Source organism: Macaca thibetana, chromosome 1 (genome assembly GCF_024542745.1).
Source record: "Macaca thibetana thibetana isolate TM-01 chromosome 1, ASM2454274v1, whole genome shotgun sequence".
Taxonomy (NCBI): domain Eukaryota; kingdom Metazoa; phylum Chordata; class Mammalia; order Primates; family Cercopithecidae; genus Macaca; species Macaca thibetana.
Window position 1 is genome coordinate 57,272,067 of NC_065578.1, and position 23,601 is coordinate 57,295,667.

At 43.0% G+C, this 23,601-nt stretch overlaps 2 protein-coding genes across 2 annotated transcripts in view; both read right to left on the minus strand.

Moving 5' to 3' along the window:
* Positions 1 to 16,551, minus strand: part of LOC126948288 (heterogeneous nuclear ribonucleoprotein A1-like) — a 31,753-nt gene extending 15,202 nt beyond the window's left edge. The window contains 4 exon segments of the mRNA XM_050779922.1: positions 5,590 to 5,800; positions 9,296 to 9,317; positions 10,395 to 10,593; positions 16,434 to 16,551. Of these exon segments, the coding sequence (XP_050635879.1) occupies positions 5,590 to 5,800; positions 9,296 to 9,317; positions 10,395 to 10,593; positions 16,434 to 16,551 (550 nt within the window).
* Positions 1 to 23,601, minus strand: part of DAB1 (DAB adaptor protein 1) — a 1,249,655-nt gene that overhangs the window by 1,051,943 nt on the left and 174,111 nt on the right. The window lies entirely within an intron of this gene.

Genomic DNA, 23,601 nt, shown 5'->3' on the forward strand with positions numbered 1-23,601 from the left:
GACAACATAGATCAGTTGAGCATCTGAAAGCAACTCAGTCCAGAAGAGAAAGAAAAAGCAATGAGGCTGAAATTTATCGGGCCAGATACAGCAGGCTCTTGTGAGCCTATAAGAGTTTGGTACTATATTCAAAGAGCATGGAGCTATTGGAAGATATTAAACAGGAGGGTAATATTATTATATTTCTTTTTGAATTCTTTCTGGTTCTGCAGTAAGACAGGTATTCAGTTATGGTGAGGAGAACAAAGTGTAGGTTACAGCAGAAATAAAGGTGAAATATGATGGGATTTTGGACTAGACATGTGGTAGTGTGATGAAGAGAAGGAATTAATCATTAATCTAATGAATATTTATGTAGAATAAGAGAATTAATCGCATTGCTTTATTTTTATGAGTTGAACAGTGGCACATGGCTGATAGATTTTGCCTTGCTGAGCTTTTCCTAAGTATCCATAGTTCATTCAGCAAATATTACTGATGCTCTACTACATGCTACATGTTGTTCTAGGTGTGGGAAATACTGTGATGTCTTACTCCATTTTGTATTGCTATAAAGGACTACTTGAGTCTGGGTAATTTATCAAAAAAAATTAGAAGAGTTTTTTTTTTTTTTCATATGTACTTTAAGTTCTAGGGTACATGTGCACAAAATGCAGGTTTGATACATATGTATACATGTGCCATGTTGGTTTGCTGCACCCATGAACTCATCATTTACATTAGGTATTTCTCCTAATGCTATCTCTCCTCCTCTCCCTCATCCCTCTATAGGCCCAGATGTGTGATGCTCCCTGCCCTGTGTCCAAGTGATCTCATTGTTCAATTCCCACCTATGAGTGAGAACATGCGGTGTTTGGTTTTCTGTCCTTGTGATAATTTGCTCAGAATGATGGCTTCTAGCTTCATCGATGTCCCTGCAAAGGACATAACTTATCCTTTTTTATGGCTGCATAGTATTCCATAGTGTATGTGTGCCACATTTTCTTAATCCAGTCTATTATTGATGGACATTTGGGTTGGTTCCAAGTCTTTGCTATTGCGAATAGTGCTGCAATAAGCATATGTGTGCATGTGTCTTTATAGTAGCATGATTTATAACCCTTTAGATATATATCCCGTAATGGGATTGCTGGGTCAAATGGTATTTCTAGTTCTAGATCCTTGAGGAATTGCCACACTGTCTTCCACAATGGTTGAACCAATTTACACTCCCACCAACAGTGTAAAAGTGTTCCCATTTCTCCCCATCCTCTCCAGTGTCTGTTGTTTCCTGACTTTTTAATGATTGCCATTCTAACTGACGTGAGATGGTATCTCATTGTGGTTTTGATTTGCATTTCTCTGATGGCCAGTGATGATGAGCATTTTTTAATGTGTCTGTTGGCTGCATAGATGTATTCTTTCGAGAAGTGTCTGTTCACATCCTTTGTCCACTTTTTGATGGGGTTGTTTTTTTTTTTCTTGTAAATTTGTTTAAGTTTTTGTAGATTCTGGATATTAGCTTTGTATCAGATGGGTAGATTGCAAAAATTTTCTCCCATTCTGTGGGTTGCCTTTCACTCTGATGGTAGTTTCTTCTGCCGTGCAGAAGCTCTTTAGTTTAATTAGATCCCATTTGTCTATTTTGGGTTTTGTTGCCATTGCTTTTGGTGTTTTAGACATGAAGTCCTTGCCCATGCCTATGTCCTGAATGGTATTGCCTAGGTGTTCTTCTAGGGTTTTAATGGTGTAAGTCTAAGATTTAAGTCTTTAATCCATCTTGAATTAATTTTTGTATAAGGTGTAAGGAAGGGATCCAGTTTCAGCTTTCTACATATGGCTAGCCAGTTTTCCCAGCACCATTTATTAAATAGGGAATCCTTTCCCCACTTCCTGTTTTTGTCAGGTTTATTAAAGATCAGAGGGTTGTAGATGTGTGGCATTATTTCTGAGGCCTCTGTTCTGTTCCACTGGTCTATGTATCTGTTTTGATTACTGTAGCCTTGTGGTATAGTTTGAAGTCAGGTAATGTGATGCCTCCAGCTTTGTTCTTTTGGCTTAGGATTGACTTGGCCATGTGGGCTCTCTTTTGGTTCCATATGAAGTTTAAAGTAGTTTTTTCCAGTTCCGTGAAGAAAGTCGTTGGTAGCTTGATGGGGATGGCATTGAATCTATAAATTACCTTGGGAAGCATGGCCATTTTCATGATAGTGATTCTTCCTGTCCATGAGCCCATGGAATGTTCTTCCATTTGTTCGTGTCCTCTTTTATTTCATTGAGCAGTGGTTTGTAGTTCTCCTTGAAGAGTTCCTTCACATTCCTTATAAGTTGGATTCCTAGGTATTTTATTCTCTTTGTAGCGATTGTGAATGGGAGTTCACTCATGATTTGGCTCTCTGTTTGTCGAAGAGAAGAGATTTATTAGGCTTACAATTCTGCAGTCTGCACAAGAAACATAGTGCCAACATCTGCTTTTGGTGATGGCCTTAGGCTGCTTCCACTCATTACGGAAGGCAAAGAAGTGCTAGCTTGTAGAGGTCTCATGGTGAAAGAAAAAGCAAGAGTGAAAGTGGGGAGCTGCTAGGGTTTTTTAAACAACCAGCGTTCATGGGACCTAATAGAGTAAGAACTTACTCACTTCCCAAAAAAGGCTTAATCTATTCATGAAGGATCCACCCCCATGACCCAAATATCTCCCATTACCCAATTCTAAAGCCACTTTCACATATTCAGCTATCTTTATAGCAAGACCCCACTCTTGGTACCAGTTTTCTTTTTCTATTTTGTTTTGCTATGAAGGAATGCCTGAGGCTGGATAATTTTTAAAGAGAAAAGGTTCATTTGGCTTACAATTCTGATGTGTGGAAAGGTTCAATATTGGGCATCTAGTGGTCTCAGGCTGCTTCCACTCATGGCAGGCAGTAGGTGAGGGAGAGCCCATGTGTGCAGAGATGGCGTGGTGAAAGAGGAAGCAAGGGGCTGGGGAGTGCCAGGCTCTTTTTCAACAACCAGCTCTTGAAGGAACTTTAGAGCAAAAACTCACTCACCCCCGAGGGAGGGCATTACTCTATTTATGAGGGATCTGCCCCCATCACTCAAACACCTTCCATTAGACCCCACCTCCAACACTGGGCATCAAATTTCAACATGAAGTTTGGAGGGGACAAATAACTAAACCATAGCAGATGGTAAATGAAAACAGACCAAAATTTCAGCTCTCATGGAAATTATATTCTTTTGGAAATATAGTAAAGATAATGTATGAAAGTAGGTGCCACATGGTAATAACCAAAAAACATAGATTCATTTCCTTCTTCCCTTTCCTAGCTATGGCAGAGAAACCCAATTTGTATATTTACATTTAAATAACTGTGAAATTAGTCTGCAAGCTAAACAAATGACGTACTACCAGATAAAAGTTTGAGATTCCCATGGTGTCAACCATACTCGCTGTTGATCTCTGTTTGGATCTCACTTCCTGTCTTCTCACCTAAACCATGGCCCCACATTATTGCCTGCTAGTTATTTTCACTTGTATGCTATACTGAAGGGAACAACAAGAGGGAAGAAGTTAGCAAGGAAGAATAACACTAGAACTAAAAGTCAGGGCTTTCTTTTTGTTGAACACATACTGGGCATCAGCACTGTGCTGACTTCTTTGCATCACAATTCTAGGAGTATGGCATTATCATCCCTGTTTCACAGATAAAGATGCTAAGTCTTAGTTTCCTGGGATGAGAAGTTGCTTCTGTCTGAATAATTAGCAAGCAATTTTAGCTGCCTTTCTCCTTCCATTTCTCTGCCAAGAGGAGATAACAGAGTAACTCCTATATCTACAAGTTTAAAATTCTCATGGCTTAAAGACTCTACCAGTGCAAAGAGTTCTTTCCACTCCTCCATCTTTATTTCATAACCTCATACCATTCATTTTTGGTCCAAGTTTCTTTCTTTAGCTCCATAAGGCATCTCAGATTTTGTGTTTCAGCCAATAGGCATGCATGGGGACACCAGATACTCTATTTAAAAGCATGGACCACTACATTAACAAGAAGTATTTACACGCTATGGGTTGAGAAACCTGCATCTCCTAACTGCAATGAAAGAAGGGCTGCCTGCAATGCTGCTGGTTACAGCTAGACATAAAACCCATTATCAGCTCATTGGCTGTTTGGACATAAAACTGCTTGGTCTCACAAAGATATTTCCTCACCATGGGGATAAGTTTAATAAGAACTACAGATGATAGTAAAAAACACATTTATTTCCTATAACCTACAGAAAGTCTTTATTGCATATAGGATAAATAACAGGCTACTGTGAGTTACTGGTCTGTAATTCCACTTAGGAGGTTTGGGGCATGAAACACAGTGGGGAGAAATTGCTGTTTTAAAAATGAGGCCTGGGAGTTGGAGGCCCAGGAGAGGAGGAAGATGAGTTTCTGTGTGAAAAGATGACAACCCGCTGTCAAGCAATGGTCCAGCACAGCCACATTCATGAAGGCATGGGCAGCCTTTCTACTCAGCAGCAGGTGGCCTGAGGCAAAATTACTAAGCAATACAAACATTATCTTGCCTTATACTTAATGATTTTCAAAGCTATACCATAACCCATCTTTTCACTGGACCCTTACAAACACCACTGGAGATAAGCAAAATGAGGACTCTTATCCCCATTTTACAGATGGGAGAGCAATGTTCACATAGGACAGCCAGGATTTCAGAATATGCTGTTGTATCATGCAGAACACAGACCTTCAAAGACCACAGGATCTGCAGATCTGGCTCCTGTTACCTCTCTGATCTCATCCCAGTCAGTTCCCAGCATGCACATCCTTGCTTCTTCTCAGATGCTCCAGGCATGCTCTGGTTTATAGCCTTCATACATGATCTTCCTTCTACCTGGAATCCTCATCCCCCAGGTATCAGAATGGTGTCCTCCCTCAACTCCATTTAGATCTGTGCTCACATATCACCTTCATTCTACTCTATTTCCATTTGCAACCCCACCCCGATACTCCCTCTTTCCCTTTTCTGCTTTGTTTTTATCCATAGCACTTAATCATCTTCTGACAGTCAGTATATTGTCTTTATTTGTTTACTATCTACTTTTCCCATCAGAATGTAAGCTCCTTGAGGGCAGAGAATTTTGTCTGCTTTGTTTACCACTATATGTTTGACCAGTGATGGACATATGCTAGATGCTCAGCAAATACATGCTGAATAGATTAATGTATGCATAAATCTATATTAGTACTATAGGCAATGAGGGTGAGTGATCACAGGGCTTCAAGAAAGGGTCTCACTCTGTCACCCAGGCTGAAGAGCAGTGGCATCATCTTGGCTCACTGCAACCTCTGCCTTCTGGGCTCAAGTGATCCTCCTGCCTCAGCCTCTCAAGTAATTGGAAACACAGGCATGTGCCATCACGCCCAGTGATTATTATTATTATTTGTATTTTTTGTATAGACAGGGTCTCTCTATGTTGCTCAGGCTGGTCTCAAACTCCTCAGCTCAAGCAATCTGCCTCCCTTGGCCTCACACGGTGCTAAAATTCCATGTGTGAGCTGCCGTGCCTGACCTCATGTGCATTCTTAATGTTGGGTTATGTCACCTTGCTCATCACAACCTAACTTCCCCATTTTCTGGCTCTCAGGCTCTGCCTTCTCAACAATGCCCCAGTGCAAGATGTCTTCTGTCTGATCCTCCAGATCCATGCTCCAGGCTTCTCCACTCAGCCCAGAGCCCAGGATGCTATCCGTGTGAACTACACCATGGGCTCTCTTGTTCTCTTTTGTCCTCCGGTTGAGGTAGGCCAACAGGGTCTTGACAAGAGACCAAGTTAGTGTATTCACTCCGTTGGCTTCCTCCCTGTGTCGTCACCTTGGGATGGCGTCCTTTCTCAACCAAAAGTCACTGCTCTGCTCAAGATGGCTTCTTCACAGGACTTCCTGGTCTTAGTTCCAGTACCTGCTCCCTCACCCACACCATGCATTTCCAGGAGTGGTAGCAGCCCTGCACATTGCTCTATCTCCTATGTTTTCCCTATACTCTGCTCACTTAAACAATCCCTTTATTAAACCCTCTTTGAATTACTCTAATCCAGTGTACCTTCTATTTTCTACTAGGACCCTAACTGATGACACACTTTGTAAACTCTGATTTTCCCCTCTGGCCTCAGTCAACCTGATTCTCCCTCTTTCAATGGGAGTGTGCATATTACATGTGTAAAGTGCCTACCACAGTGCTTAATATATTGTAAGTGCCATGAATGTTTATTATTTTTTTTTTATTATGAATCCCTTCATAATCTGATTCCTGTCTTCTTTTCACCTTTAATCATTTCTACTCCCCTTGGCCACCCCCATTGTACTGGGTTGAATAGCATCCCCTCAAAATTCATGTCTACCCAGAAACTCAAAATATATCCTTATTTGGAAGTAGGATTCTTGCAAATGTATTTAGTTAAAATGAGGTCAAACTGGATTAGGGTGAGTCTAATCCTATTGAATTAGACCAATAGGACCGAGTCCAATAGGACAAATTAGAAACCACCCTAATCCAATAACTGTTGTCTTTATAAGAAGAGAAAACCAAGACACACACATAAGTAGAACAGCCACGTAAAGACAGGGGCAGAAACTGGAGCACTACGGCTGCAAGCCAAGGAATGCTGAGGACTGCTAGCAACTGCTAGAAGATAGAGAGAGGCAAGGAAGGATTCTTCCCCAGAATCTTCAGAGAGAGTATAGCTTTGCCGACACCTTGGTTTTGGACTTCTAGCCTCTAGAAACTGCAAGAGAATAAATTTCTGTTGTCTTAAGCTACCCCAGTTTGTGGTATTTTGTCACGGCAGCTTTAGGGAATACATATACCCACTAACTCCACATTGAGTGCCCACAATGAACACGGTCTTTCTCACCTCCAGGTCCTTGCATAAGCTGCGTAGGAGCATCCTCTCACCTGTTTTCCACCTGACCACCTCCTGCTTGCTATTCCTCACATTGTGCCGCCTTATCCTGAGACCTTCCCTGATCATCCAGGTCTAGCTTAGGGTAGCCTCTCTTCTGAGTTGCACTACACTCTGTCTTTTTGCCATCACAACACCTATCACATTGCACAACAGTTGCAACACTGTTATGTGACTGGTTGTAACACCATTTATTGCACTGTAGGATTTGTGAGGACAACCCTCTCCATCTTATAATCCAATCCGTCTATTCTTAGTTGTATTATGGGTGCCTAGTATGTGTTAATGCTGAGTGGCACTCATTAATTGCTTACTACATACTCAGTACCATTCTAAGTTATTTACATTAACTCATGTACATCAACTTGCTACCTTATGAGGCAGGTACAATTAATTTTCCCATTCTGTAGTTGGCTACAATGAAAAGCACAGGCTGAGACATCTGCATTATTCTTGGCATTATTCCAGGTGCACTTTGCAATTCCACCAGCAAACCCCATTGCATGATTTCAGTTTCCAAGTGCAAATCCATCTTAGCCTTAAACTCATTTATGCCATTCGCTCCCACTATATCAGCCACGCTCGACTGTTGCATGGTGCAATAACTCTCTGCCAGCCTCCGAACAGTTTTCCCAGTCATCAAGAAGGTGCAATTGATTCAAAGTGTTAATATTTGCTCACCACTGAGACCATCCGGGGGCTTCATCACTCATAGCAATGCCACCCGCTGGAGCTACAGAAGTGCAGGGCTCTCGAAGGCTATGCATGAGCTGATGATGAGAGATGCAGGCTTCTTGGATAAGCAAAATCTCATCACGGAAAGATGTGCATCCTCTCCCCTAACTTGGGCTTTCTGGCAGACAGATGAGAAGAGGTTTAAAGTAAAATAAATGGAAATTACATATCTGTTCATGCTATGAAATCCTGGAGTTCCTGAATCCTCACACATTCATTGAACTATCTTGTATATTAAATATGTACTAAGTGCCAGACTTTCTGCTAGTTGCCAGGAACACAACACAAAATAAAAGGAAGGCTCCATGGTACCCATCTTCCTGCCTTCAGGTAGGAGGAACACACCTGTACATCTGTGGCCATCTGCTCTATCTCAGTTCCTTTAAGACAACTGGACTGACTCACAGAGAAAAGTAAGGACTGTACCAGGGCCATTTGCAGTGAAGGTCTCAGCCCCACCTTCTTGCTCTGCACACAGCCAGCCCCTGCCTGTCTCCCTCACTGTGTCCTGCCTCTTAGCATGGGTTGCTATTTTAAGATCCTCCTTTTGCCTCCCTGGGCTGATCACTGCCATTACACCTTCCTTGGAAGCAGCAAAATGGGGTGGCCATGAGCATGGGCTCTCAGCCAGGCAGCCTGAGTTGAATCCATCTCTGCTATACTCTAGCTGTTTAACCATAGGGAAGTCACTGCAATCCACGTACCCCAGTTTCCTCATCCATAAAATGGCAACACAAATGACAGTCACTACTTAAGAAGGTTGTTGAGACAATTGAATGAGGTAACAGGCAAAGTGTTTAAGACGGTGTCTGACACACAGTAATCACTCAATAAACATACTGGGTAATTCTGTTATTAGTATTATTATCACCTGGTTGATACTGGATACACACATGCTACTATAAATCTTGTCATCTCTTTTTATTTATGCACATATTTTTCTTTTGTTTAGCAAAGGTTTATCAACTGGCCACAAGGCTCCGTTTAGGAACTATGGGGGCTACAAAGGAGAAATAAGATGCAGTCCTCAACTTCAAGGAGCACACAGTCTAATGGCATAAACAAGCAAGACTATTAAAAATAGCCCAATGCACTACATGGGGTGCTTTATATGCTTGCCATTTTCAGTCTGCCCAATAATCTCATGGAGTAAGCACTCATTATCATCATCTTCATTTCACAAGAAGCCACAGAGAGGCTAAGCAATTTCTCCAGGCTTACACAGCTAGGAAATGTCAGAGAAAGGATGTAACAACAGGCAGTCTGACTCCAGAGGCGACACTCAGGGTCCCTATGCTAGGCAACGATCACGGCACTGACAACTGTGCTGGAACTTCCTGGGAGCTCCCGGAAAGGCAGCACAAAGAGGACTGATTTCTGACTAATGAGCAGGATTTTTCATGTAGTGCAGGGGAGGGCACACCAAGCCAGGAGGAGCAGGCTGAGCAAAGTGGGGAGAGCACACATTCGGGAAAGGGGCAGTCTGGGGATTCCAGAGGCTGGCCTCTGTGTGGGGAGAGCAGCAGGGTGGGGAGGAAGGGCGGCAAAGGAGCCAAAGGTCAGGCAAGTCCAGGCCAAGGAGTCCACACATCTCTCATAGGCAGTAGGGGCTCACCTGCTGAATGATGTGGTTGGATCTGCAATTTAAGAAGAAAATCAAAAGCCAACTCTCTCCAACGGACTTCTCTGCTGGTTCTCTAAGGTAAGGAGGAGGTACAGAAGACAGCCAGAATCACGCCCACAGTTATGTGTATTATGGTCTGTGCTGTGGATAAAAGAGCATAGAGATTCTTGTAGATAGACCAGTTTTTCACCTTTAATTTCCTTCTTCTTACTGTATGACTTTGGAAAACTTGCCTCACATTTCTGAGCTCATTTGCTCCCCAGATTAAAGAGCAACTGGTGAAAGCCGCCTCACAGGGTAGGTAAGTGGAAGAGTAAATTGAGAAAATGCGGGTGCCCAGGAGATCTTTATTTATTTATTTTGACAGTTCCTCTGTTGCTGCCCTTTCTGCACCTTCTGTGGGGTTTTTGGGGTCTCCTGCCCAAGGGCCCATAAAGTCCTGGCCTGCGAACAGACAAGCATGTCTCAAGTGTTATAAGTGAGTGTGCACAAGTCCCAGGGTACTGCCAATTCTCAGCTGCCTGGGCCAGCAGCCATGGGCTGTTAAGCAAGAGGCGACATTAGCCCGAGCAGTGTCTTCCATGATTACCTTTGCTCACACACCTTTTCCTGCTGTGACATCACATTACAATGTGGAGCATCTGGTTCCTTGGCAGGATAATGCCACATCTAACTGTGGGAGGACACTGTTTGGGGAAGCCAGCCAAGCCAGAGGCTGCCTGCCTCCCTGCTGCTTCCCCCAGTGCTGACAGCAAGAAGGATGAAGAAGGAAGAGGCCCGGGTCCTCAGGGCCTCCATCCCTCCCTTTGGCAGGGGAGAGGACCAGTCGTGGCCAGGGCAGAGGATGCTCAGATCTGACATGGGCTCAGAAACGTCCTCACTGACCCCATTCTTTCACACACATGGGCTCAACACCTCAGGGTATCAGACAATAGGCAGTGACAAATCCATAGGCTTTCGAATGAAAAAGACCCAGGAGTGAGTTCTAGCTTTGCAACCCTGAGCAAGTCACTTAACCTCTCTGTTTTAGTATTCTAGGCTCGCTGAGACAAAGTGCCACAAACCAGGTGACGTCAACAACAGCATTTACTGTCTCACAGTTGAGGAGCTAGGAGTCCCAGATCCAGGTGTTGGCAGGGCTATTTCCTTCTGACGGCTGTGAGATGAATCCATTCCAGGCTTCTCCTCTAGCTTCTGGTAGTTTTCTGGTGACCTTTGGCATTGCTTGGCTTTTGGAAGAGTCATACTGATCTCTGCCTTCGTCTTCACATGGCACTGCGTCTGTCCGTCTGTCCAAATTTTTCCTTTTTATAGGGACATCAGTTATACTGGATTACAACCCCCTCCCCGGCCCCTCATAATGGCATCTCCTAACTAACTCTATCTGCAATGACCCTATTCCCAAACAAAGTCACATTCTAAGGTACTGAATGTTAGGACTTCAACATATACATTTGGGGGTGAGAGGAGGGGTACAGCTTTACCCATAACATTCTCTAAGGCTGTTCTCTTCTCAGTAGAGTGAGGGTAATAAAGGCTGATAAAGCTTTAGTATCCCCACAGGGCTTATTGCACCTCGTAGGGCTGTGTGACAGTTAAATGAGGTAGGGAATGTAACTACCTGACAAAGAGCAGGTATCAGTAAATGTGATTTCCTTTCCCCAAGATGGAGACAGACTTCTTTTCCATGTAGTTAATCTGCTATCCACAAATTAACTGAGCTTAGTATCTACCCTAATGTGCCCCTAGTAGGAATTTAAAGGTCATTTAACCTAACCTCCATCTCAAATAGTAAGGAAACTGAGGCCCCCAAAAATCATTTTGCTGATTTAATGACTAGCCTTGGGCTAGAACTAATTTTTCTCCTTGGAATAAGAAGCCATTTAATCCAGGGAACATTCTCTGTATTAAAATATCCTATATATAGCTCCTCACTGCCCTACAATAACACTTGCAGTTTGTCTTAGGTAGCATAAGCGGTCTTTCTCAAACCCTCCCCATAGCCATCACCTTGTTCAGGTTGTTCTACACAATAGCAACAGGCAGGGATCACTTATGGCACTAGACAGATGAGAAAACGGAGGCTCAGAAAGCTACAGGGCTTGGTAGAGGTCACAGACCTCATAAGTAGCAAGACAAGAATTAGAGTGCAAGTCTCACTACAGCTTTGCCAAGGCTTTCTCCTCTATTGCGCGGTTTTACATGTGTGTCTTAGTTACCTTCAAATGGTAGAATCCCACGCAAGATTCAAGGAGGGCTTCTTGGGAAGGCCCTGGCCACCTGCCTCTGCTGTTCCAGCTTCCAAGACCTTCCATACAACTATCCTTGCTTCCTCTTTGAAACATCCATCTTTCGTCTTGCTGCTCTGCTGCTCCACAGAATCCACAGTCACAGAGCAAGGCATGGGGAGACATGGCAAGCTTCCCAGATTCCGTTCCTAGTGCAGGATGAGGACACTCACTATGGTGCCAGGAATTCCAGCCCTAATGCTCCATCAGTTGAGGCATTTGATGGAGGGCCTACCTAGTCACCCACATGGCTTTCTGCTTTGAGAAAGTTTCTCAGCCCTGAGATGAGTAGATACTACACACCATGCTCTCCCTCACACAGGTGTGTCTGAAGGAACATGCACTGGGATCTGGGTGAGTGATTTGCAAGAAATGTCAGGAAAGCACACAATGAGACAACTGCATGTGAACATGGGGTTGACTGATAGAGCTGAAAAGTCAGAGAAGGCCAGGGCCAAACTCAGCATATGAACTCATAACTCTGATTTATCAACCAACTGATTTATTTGTTCATTCATACAACAAGTACTGATTGAGGGATTACCATGTGCAAAGCACTCTACTAGATACTGCCCAGGAATAAGGAAGACAACACGGTCCTCACTACCTGGGGCTCTCTGGTCCTTTACCATAGACTGTCCGAAAAGGCCCATTCCATTGGCACCAACAGGCTTGTTTTAGGGATAGAAAAGAACAAAATAATTACAGAAAATAAGGCAAGCAGCAGAGCCTTTTGGCTGCTCCGGTGTCACAGTGCTGTAAATAACAGAATGTTATAATGGCCTTGGGGTACAATAACTGAAGAGGGGTGTGAGTCATTTCGTGATGCAAGAAAAAAAATGACATCTTTACAACAGCTGCAAATTAGCCTTGCTAGAGGAAAAAATCAGAGGAAATGTTTCATAGGAGCAAGGATCCTTGTACATAACAACCTTTCAGAGAGGACTCTGTAGACCAGAAGCACTAGAACCTAAAGTCCAGTGTATAGCCCGGACCCCACACTAGGCACAGACTCAGCCTGTGGTAGCCAGAATTAAGGTCATGGAGTAGAAAGAGCATCTATTTAGAAATCAGAGAGCTTGAAGTCTAGCATCTATCAAGCCCCTTGCAAGCCAGAGATCTTGACCAAGCAACTGGGTGTCTCAGAGCCCTGAGTTTTTATCTGTAAAATGGGCATATTCACAACAAAATACACGGAGAGCCCACTATGTGGTGTCTGTGCTTTCTCTGCATTATCTCGCCGAGTTCCCAGTTCAAACCCATGAAGTAGGTCCTAGGTTATCACCATATTTCACAATGGGAAAGCCGCAGGTGGACAGCCCACGCAAGCTGCCATTTCTACAGTGGCTAAGTGGAGAAGATAAAATTGGTGCTCTATAGCACTGAACCCTTAACAGCTTTAACAATAATAATAACTGATTCCCAGTGAGAAAGTGAGGAATACATGAAATGGCATGTGTAAAAGCATTTGTTAAAAATCACAAAGTATTGCATACAGATGAGGGGGTTTATTATTTCTTCCCTCCGTGGGCATGAACAGACTTACAATAAGCCAAAGAAATTTCATGTTAAATCCTACTCTCCCTTTATTCCTCAACTGTTACAGTAAAATGAGGGGCTGGGGATTTTGGGAAACAGTCAGGAGCCAAGGAACCAGCTATAGAGATATGAGATAGGGAAGAAAGAACCACGGGGCCTCGTAGTGCACACAATTTGCAAGCTGATGTACAAACTATTTGCTGGGACCAATTACTCTCATCTTAATTAATGAACACACAACCCACAATCTGTCTGAGAAATGCGAAAAAATATGGCATGTGTTTAGAGGCTGCAGTGTGCCAGCCACCAGATCTGGAAGCACCTTCCTCAGACTGCTGGGCTGGGAGTCACCATGGAGACCACATTTTAGCATCCTAATGACACTGAAATTCAGTTCAAACCAGCTTTTCAAAGTGCCCATGTGAAGTGTTTGCTGTGTGGCTGGCAGTGGGTTAGGCACTGTGGAGTGCTCAGAAGAAAGGCAGCCCACTCCTTGCCCTAGAGGATGAAGGAGGAAGGATTGTTCGTCAACCTACGAGGCTTGATTTTGTGCCTCCAGTCTACTCAGTGCGGTGCCTGGCACTGCAGGGGACTCCAAAGCTGAGGCCACCGACTTGCTTTCCAGGCATTTAACTTGGACAGTTGGTAATGACAATAGATAAATTTGCTGAGGGCTTATTCTGAGTTAGGTACTATGGTACCTATGCCAATTACATATATTATCTCGTTTTATCCTCACAACAACCCCATGAATGAATTGACTATTAATTGCTAAAATTTATTGAGCACTTACCCTGTGCTATGCATGCCCTAGGCCAAGTACTGGTAGTTCCCAGGATTTAAAAGCTTGGGCAAGATCACTGGTTAGGAAGTGTGACAATCAGGATTTGAACCCAGGATGTTTAGCTTCAAATGCAGGATGAATTTAACCATTATATTATAGTGTATTAATTCAACTGATACTTATTGAATGCCTTTGAGGAAGATAAGAATCTTATATTTTAGCAAATTTCAAGTATACAATACAGTATTATTGACTACAGTCACCATGCCATACAAGTAAACCTTAATAAAACTGGATTTAAAAAGAAAAGAGTCTAAAATAAAAGACTCTTATATTTTAGTAAAGGGAACTGGGTGTGAGGGGAAACAAGCAATAAACAAATTCAGTTCATGACAGACTCTGATTTGTACTGAAAAGAAAATGTACTTCGTGAGTCGATACAAAGGGTGAGAATGGAACAAGATGGTCCCTCCCAGCGGAGAAGGCGCAGTGGCCATGGTCACGTTGGAGGGCTCCCCTGAAACAGACACCAAGACAGAGTAATATGCAGGATGTGTATTAGGATGTGCGGTGCTCTTGGAATCTACATCTGTGGAGAGGGAACAGGAGGCAAGGGTCAGCAGAGGGCGATGTCAAGCTGCACTGCAGGCCAGGGACAGTCTTGGCCAACCCTGAGGGAGTCCTGGAGGTTGAACAGTCATGCAGACTTGTCCTGACCTGATACCTCCACATCAACAAGTTATTGGATGAGGGCTATCAGAGGAAGGATATGACCTTGGGCAAGGCAGCTCCCTGTAGCCGAGGCAATCACAGAGAAGGCTAGCAAGTGCAAGCTGTCTGCCCACTGCACTCTCAGAAGCTGGACCAACAAGTCCCATCTTTAAGGAATTTCTGGATGTCACCTCACAGTGTCCACCACAAGGGTGATGGTAGAGGAATCTCTGAGGCAGTGACAACTGAGCTGAATCCTAAATAAGATGGAGAAGGCCAAGTGATGAAAGAGGCCAAGGTTGCATAATGAGTAAGAAGTAGACCCAGGCTTCAAATTCAGGCATCTGGGCTCTTGGGTGGCACCTTTGACTATTGCACTGTGCTGTTGCCCCGGGTGCAAATCCCTGGCTGTATTAATAGAGGCAGAGTCCAGCTCAAGGGGCAAGAGTCTTGCTCCTCAGCTACCATGAGACACTGGAATCACTTATTTTTCACCTGTCCGTTTTCCACCTTTCCACCTGTCCATCTATAATCAATCTATCTATATTATTTTGTTAGGAGCATTTTTTAAAAAGTAAGGGAGATACAGTCTATGAGTTAAGAGTGAAAAGTCTGTAGCCAACACTCTAGAATCAAATCCTAGTCATACGTATACTAGCTGGGTTTATTGCCATCTCCTTTTAGGCCTCAACCAGTTCATATGTACAACGAGTGGGGGGTAATGAGTGTTCCATACACACACAGCTGTTGTATTGGGGATAATGAGTGTTCCATACACATAAGCTGCTGTATTAAAATAAATAAATAAAGCATTGAGGACAGTGCCTGGCACATAATAATCTTTATCTCAACAAATTTTATATACTATTATCACAAACAATAAGATAGTATGGAGAATTTAAAGACAGTCTTAGCCAGAAGGAAAGAAGACGAGAAGACAGGAATACAGTTCTCAAACATTTGAAGTGGAGATGCTGAGGAGAGGGACAAGTTTTCTACTGTGAGACTCCAAGGAAGGTAAAATTGGGAAGGCTCACATTGGGTCCATGAAGAGCACTAGTGCAGATGAGATGCCAGACAAAACAGGAAGTATCCTGGCACATAGAGGCTGGCAGCCAGGGGTGAAGTGGAGGAAACTCGGTGGAAGGTTGCAGGAGAAACCTTTAAGGGTCCTTGCATCTCTACGGTTCTGAGGTAGGAGGCTTCTATAATGCTTTCCAATTCCATGCAGTAGTGTTTTCTTTCTTTAATTCACCTACATACAGCGGGGAAAAGGATGCATTCATTCACTATTTGTCAGGAACATAGCAAAACTCAAAAAGATGTCTGTTTGGATTTCTGGAACACTTCAGAACCTCAAAAGAAAGATTATAGGTTAAAAGCACCATGACTGGTGAGGCACGGTGGCTCACGCCTGTAATCCCAGCACTTTGGGAGGCCGAGGCGGGCGGATCACAAGGTCAGGAGATCGAGACCATCCTGCCTAACACGGTGAAACCTTGTCTCCACTAAAAATACAAAAAAAATTAGCTGGGCACGGTGGCGAGTGCCTGTAGTCCCAGCTACTCGGGAGACTGAGGTAGGATAATGGTGCGAACCAGGGAGGCGGAGCTTGCAGTGAGCTGAGATTGTGCCACTGCACTCCAGCCTGGGCGACAGAGTGAGACTACGTAATAAATAAATAAATAAATAAACAAACAAACAAACAAAAAGAAGAAAAGCACCATTATCTCTGACTCTTGGGTCCAATGTTCTTCCAAATTAGACAGTATGAGAATGAGTGGGAATGAAGAAAGGCAAACTGCACCTCTAATGTGTTCACTACTGTCACTTATGCTTGGTGTGACATACAACACCACAGTCTCCTTGGGCTTCACAAGGCTTTCAGGGCTCTGACCCTGGAGGGCTGGGTGTGCAGAGTCCATCCTTGTTGCATTAGAAGAGCACACAAAGAGATGTTGAAGGAAGTTATTCTGGTAGGCTTGGACATGCTATATGACGGCTTTGTCAAAGAGTAATATGCTCTTATGTGCATCACTCCACAGTACATAATACAAAGTCTCATTCCATGTAGACTTCAAAATAATTCCATGACATAACTTTTCATTCACTCATTAAATTATCCAACATGGGTTTGTTGAGCATTTACATCTATTGACTGCTTACTGTATACCAGGCACTGTTTTAGGTGCTCACCAAACTTGCACTCTTAACCTCATACTTGAAGAAACAGACACAGAGATTAAGTTTGTCCAAGGCTTCCAACCGAGGCACTGTCCTCCAAAACAATAGTACTTACTGTCCTGATTTAATAACAAAGATGAATAATTAATTTTGTCTACCACAATTAGCATAAATAACAAGAATTATAACTATCATTAGTACTTTACGGCTTACCAAGAATACATACATAACCCATCCTATGCAGTGTGGTGGGCAATTGTCCCTATTTTAAAAATAAACATGCTAAGGCCCAGAGAGGTTAATTAACAAGCCCCAGTTCACCCAAACAGTGAGTGGACAGGGGAGCTTGCTCTGAGACTGTCACTGTCTGTCCCTCAATGCAGGTACAGCACAACACACCTAATATCAATAATTAGTGTCTCCATATTGAAATGATATCTTATGTAATACATCCATTATTTAATTTGATCTCTCCACAAACCCAGTAAGATCAAAAGCATTATCCCCATTTCAGAGCTGAGGAAACTGAGGCTCAAAAAGTTGTCAACATGTACTAGATACGTGGAGGGCTCGAGTCAGGCTTCAAACCCACATTTTCTTATTCCAACACTCATGCTTTTTTCATTAACCCTCCCTGCCAAATATCCACCTATAATGCCTCTTGCAGAGACATGGAAAGCTGCTGCCCTTGCCTACACAGTCAGTGCCCCAGGCATTCTCTTTCTCTTCCTTCCAACCATCCCAGCCCAGAGAAGCAGCATGGAAAGAAGCTCATGCCTTGCTCAGTACTAGGCCAGGCACTTGGGGACCCAACCATCAGGGAGCTGACACAATTTCAGATGCTTGCTGCCCTAATTACTTGATGATCTGTCATCACAGAGATAGAATTGGGATGCGGGAGTGGCATTCTGCTTTTGCCTGGGCAAAGGAAAGGCAGCTAAAAATGCTTCAGTTTCAGTTTACAGAAGATAAATCTCCACCAAAGTCTATGATCAATCCCAAATGTTGGTTCAGAAAGACGCATGGAAGGGAATTGGGCAGTTGTGGAGCACCTACTGTGTGCCAGACATCATGCTGGCAAAGATGTCACACAGTACACGGATTTGCTGGTTTGGTCATCACAACACCTTCATGAAAGAGGGATATATATTTGCAATTTGTAGGTGAGGAAGCTAAGGATAGTAGTAGTGGATGAGCCAGACACCTGGGGCAGGAGTGGGGCAAGAATCTCAGTCTTACTTCTGCAGAAGTCACAGAATGGCTTTAACCAGGAGCATGATTTAGTTGGAACTGTGTTCTAGAAATAGTTCTCTGCAGCAATGAAGTGAATTCATTTGAGAAGGCAGACTGAAGGATGAAGGCAGACAGGAGGATGAAGTATATTGTGTGAGATGGGATGCAGGCCTGTGGCTAGGATAGGCATGCGATGAGTGGCTAGACTCGGGACTCATCAGGATGCTAAATCCACATCTCTAGAAGGCCAATGGAGGCCCAGAAGTGGGACACGAGTGAGGAGGATGGAAGGTCACAGTCAGACTGGAACACGGGTCCCTGGCCTGTGTGACCAGATGAATGGAGTGGCCGTTCGCTGGTGTAGGAAGGAAGGCTCAAGGGCACAGATGTTGAATTAAATGTGGAAATGTTGAGTGTCAGGTGCCTGAGAGCAATCTAGGTGGAGACACCCAGTTCACAAGTAGAAGTCAGGGTCTGGAGCTCAGGAGAGAGCCTGAACCACAGGGAAGCTGCCAGCATGGCCTTGGTTGTTGCAGCCAGGGATGTGGAGGGAACAGCTATGAGAGGATGTGTAGTGTGATGTGGTAGTGGGGAGTAGAACAGAGCTCTGGGGACACCAAGAAGGGCCTTTTCCGGGGCTTAGCAAGAATGGCCAGATGGGCAGGAGGAAATGAGGAAAATCTACATTTGCTTTTAAAGAATGACGTCCTTTCATGTGTTGTATTCTTAAAGAAATGAAGGGTGTTGCTAATTCAGCTGAGGAAGAATTCTCTGATGTGATCTGTACTATCCTGGGAGAACACACAGTATGGATGGGGAAGATCCAGAATCCATGTGAAGAAGAAATAGGAATTCTATCTCCATCAAAGGAGAATGGTGTGTGTGGTGTGTGTGTGTGTGTGTGTGTGTGTGTGTGTGTAGGTGGGGGGAGACTGGACTTCCCGCTGCTGGGCTGCGAAGAGAAGGGTGAGCAAGGACTGTGCCGTGGCTCCTCCAGGTGTCTGTGGTGAGAAAGGCAAGGTGTCACTGCTTTTTGATATGGCATTGATGTTTGGTTCACCAGGTGATGCCAAACCAAACATGGAGGTTGCCTTAAAGCACTAACCCGAGTCTGAAGAATGAACACGCGGAAATTATGCTCATGATGAGGTAAGTTTTACACAAGGCTTGAGGTTCATGCCGAAGCTATGATTTTGCCATCACGATAACTGAGACAGATGACTCTCCACTCTCCTGTATCCTTCAAAAGTAGGAACAGTCAAAAAATGCATGTAAACACACAGAATCACAGGATCTCAGGGATGGAAGGGACCTGAATTCTCATTTTTCTAATGGATAGTTGATTAATTAACTTGTGAATTCATCATTCACTCTACAAATATTTATAGAGCATTTATTATTTCCAAGCACTATTCTAGGCCTGGGGGATTCAACAAAGAACAAAACCAGCTAGAATTCCCACCCTCATGAAGCTTACATTCTGGTAAGGAACATGCAAAACTTAAAATGTAAATAATTAAAATATGCCATGTTAGATGGTGAGGAGTCCTCCAGAGAAAAATAAAGCAGGATAGGGGATAGCAAATGTTGTTGGTGGGGTGGAGTCGGGGGGTAGTAGGGAAGGTTTTGCAATTTTAAATAAATTAATCATCATGAACTCTTTTTATGATATCTCAATGAATGATCTTCCCTCCTTACATTTTTTTCACACCCATTAGTTAATTTGATGCTTGTTAAAAACTTGAGAAAGACGAATATTGTCATCAGCAGAGCAAAGTTATTAAATATTTATTTTGGGCCATTCGTAATGTTGACTGGTTCACAACCACTATCTCACATTATCTTCACACCAATATGGAGGCAGTTACTGTCATTATCCCATTTTACAAAATTAAAACAACAAAGCAGAAGCCAAAAAACCTAGTTTTCATCCTGGACTCAAAGTGCAGTCTTGCCACCTACCATCTCTATGACAGTAGGTGGATTGCTTAACTTTTCCAATCCTCAGTTTCCTCATATGCAAGATGGCTGTAACAAGACCTCACTCACAGAGTTGCTGTGAGAATTATATGTATGACAGAGTAGGAGTCAAGTCAGATAGATCTGTCTGATTCCAAAGAACAATCCTTCAAGCACAAACTATCCTGAGACATTTTTTGAGATGAGAAAATTGCTGAGCAGCAGTGATTACAGTAATGATAAGATTACAACATTGATAAGATCATGCAAAATCTCTCAAACTCAGCAGCTTAAGCAATCAATTTAGACAAGAACAATAAAATCCTTTACAATTCGCAAGCCTTGAATTCGTGATATAACCAAGGGGAAAGCAAGGGGAAAGCAAGGCTATATCATATACAACATCAAATTTTTCCAGGTTTCCTATTCACTTTCCAGATTTGGTGCTTCCAAATAGATAAGTGTGTGTGTCCATATATACACACAACGCTGGCCATGATAATAATTGCTAGTACTTTTATAGTGCTTCTATAGTGCAGCATAATGTAAGTAGTTATACATAACTCATTTAATCCTCACCAACCTTAATGAGGTAGTTACTATTATTTGTATTATTATAGCCATTTTATAATGGGGAAACAGAAACTCAGAGAAGTCAAGCAACTTACCCATCACACAGTTCTACGTGATAGAACTGGCACGTGATTCCGGGCATTCCGATGTCAAGTGTTCACATTCTTGATGCCTATGCTATACTGAACTAGCTGTATTAACCAAATAACCATGCTTTGTCCATGGCTCTGCTTCACACATACTGTGCTGTCTGTCTGGAATACTGTTCTTTCCTCTCTCCTCTTTCTACCTTCCCAATTGATTAAATCTCATTTTCTCCTCAGCATTATCTCCTCTGGAAAGTCCTCTCTGACTCTACTCACCCTCAATTTCCACTGTGGATGCCCTTTCCTCTTCTCTGGGCTCACAGAGCACCCTGTGCCAACTTTTATCATAGCACCTGAGTAGATAATCAAAACATTCTGTACTTGTTCTCCCCAGTGCCCCTACACTAGACTGTGACTTCCTTTAAGCCTAAGACTGGATCTGGTAGAATACAGTTTTCTGAAACATAGTAAGTCCTTCACAAATATTTGCTGAGATATAGACAGATTGAGTGTTGACCGTATTGGATGCATTAACGGCTGCAGCCCTGGCATGCATACTTTCTGGGTCTTTTCTTACAGATTTTGAAATTCTAACGAGGGAATTTTAAAGTGGGAAATTCAGGTAGAATTTGGAATGGGGATGGGGCAGCTGACTGGCCTAAGTCAATGTGTCTCTGTGATTTGTTAAGCCTTCAGCACAATCCATTCCACTATCCAAGCCTGCATGGCTTCAGAGTAATCCAGTGTGGGCAACTGACTTACAAAGGTATAATCAGAGGAAGGTGGGAAATTAGTTCAGAAGGTGAATGAATGGAAACACTGATCACACTCTAAGGGAAGCAGAAGGCCCAGAACCCCTGGGGACATCCTCAGCTATCTTAAGGCCTCAAAGAGATAAAAATGACTCCATGAAAAGTAGATAAAAAAGACAGAAAGAACATATCCATGTGATATTGATGAAACATAGGCTCAAACCAACCTTGAGTTCTTCTGTTATTCTGGACTTCTCAAATACATGAGCTGGTAAATTCCACTACTGTTTAAGTCTCTTTGAGTTGGGTTTTCTATTACTTGCAACCAAACACATTATAAATATGTTGCTGTTTAGCTGACTTCAAAGGTTGCCGATAGGAGGAAGGGTACCACATGGAGGAATATTAATATCATGAGAGATGTTACTAGAATTGTACTTAAAATTTATTCCATGGTCATTGGGTACCTACTAGCAGAGGAGAGCTATTCTTGGAGCTGTGGCTTAGAAATATAATTCTGTTGCACTGGGCTTGAACTGCTATTCTGTATCTACATATTTTTTCTCTTTCATTTTACAGGTTAATAATCACACAAAAAGAATAATTGTAAGTATCCAGGATTTCTACTAGTTGGTAAAAAAAAAAAAAAAAAAAAAAAAAAAAAAAAAAAAAAAAAAAAAAAGAAGGATCTCTGAAGTGGAAAATGACATTCTCAGGGAATATTCTAATATATATATATATATTTGAGAAACAGATGGTATCTCAGAGCCTCAAGTCTGTTGGCTTGTAACAGCAAGGCAATGAACTTTATGCCAACAAGTAAACTCGTCTTCCCAGGAAAATGGCAAACCCCTCAATCACGTGGCCTCCAGTGATACTGCCAGTATGAAGTGTTTAGATTCCCCAGGCGAAAATAAGAAACTTTGCCACAGCAGTAACTAGAAAGAGAAGACTGTGGTGTAGGGAGATAAGGAAAGGCAGTGAACATTTCCTGAACCTCTAGTCAGCATCATATAATATGCTACGTGCCTGTCATCCATCAGCTCAGTCTGTCCCCAACGAGCAGGGATGCAGACTCCAGCCTTCATGGCTTCAAAGTACACCCATGTTATGAGCAAACAAAGTTTCTAAAGGTGAATTGCGAAGGTGCCAGGCAAATACTTCTACAACAGAGCCCAGCTCAAATACTACCTCTTCCACCCAGCTTGCACAACTTTATCTGCTCTTTGGTCTGTTCCTTCTCTGAATTCTAAAAGCTTGTCTCTGGATTCTAAAAGCTTGTCCCAGCCAATTAAACTGCAACCACCTAGGAAACTGAGGATTTCTTTTCTGTTCATCTCTGTTCTTTAGGAATTATTGTTTAATCTTTTTTTTAATAGAAAGCATTTAAAGGTGGATTGAGGAGAAAAGTTAGTAAAGGTAGTTAGTAGTTAGTAAAGGCTGTTCAAAAATACTCTGGGATTCCTTATTTACACATGGTGAGATTGTACTTCTCTTCCCCCTGAAAGATAAGTGTGGTCATGTGACTTTTTTGGCTAATGAAGTTGTGAGCAGAAGCAATCTGTGTCACTTCCAAGTGGAAGGTTTAGAGCCAGTGCACAGTTTGCTACATTCCCTTCCTTACTAAAGTTACTGTGGAGGCCTGTGTCAAGATAAAGCCTCTATCCTTGAGTGAGGATGATAAGGCAGAGCTCCCTGGTGATTGTATATGTTGGCCCATAGAATGAGCAAAACCTGTGTAGTATTAAACCATCTTGATTTGTGTATGGAATGTTTGTTACTGCAGCATAAACTAGGCTGCCCTGATTGATTCAAAAGGATTTGTCAAAAATGACATAGAAGTGTCCTCAGAATTCAAGGTCACAAATGCAGCTGGGCTTCAAGAATGTACTAGAACCAAGGTCTAGAGAGCTGTCTGACCCTCTCTCTCTCTCTTTCTCCTGTACTCCCCTCTGTGTGTCCTCCCTCCATCTCTGCTGCCTTTCTCTGGCTCTATCTCTGTCCCTCTTTGTGAATTTCTCTGTTTTTCTTCCTGCTCCTCCAGTCCACCCAGGTGGGAAGTAGAGGGAAGATGTTTACACCAAAGCCCTTGAGAATATCTGTTATAAGTCTTTCTCTCTCTCTCTCTCTCTCTCTCTCAGGCACACACACACAAACACAATACTCGGTTTCATTTCCAAATCTCTAG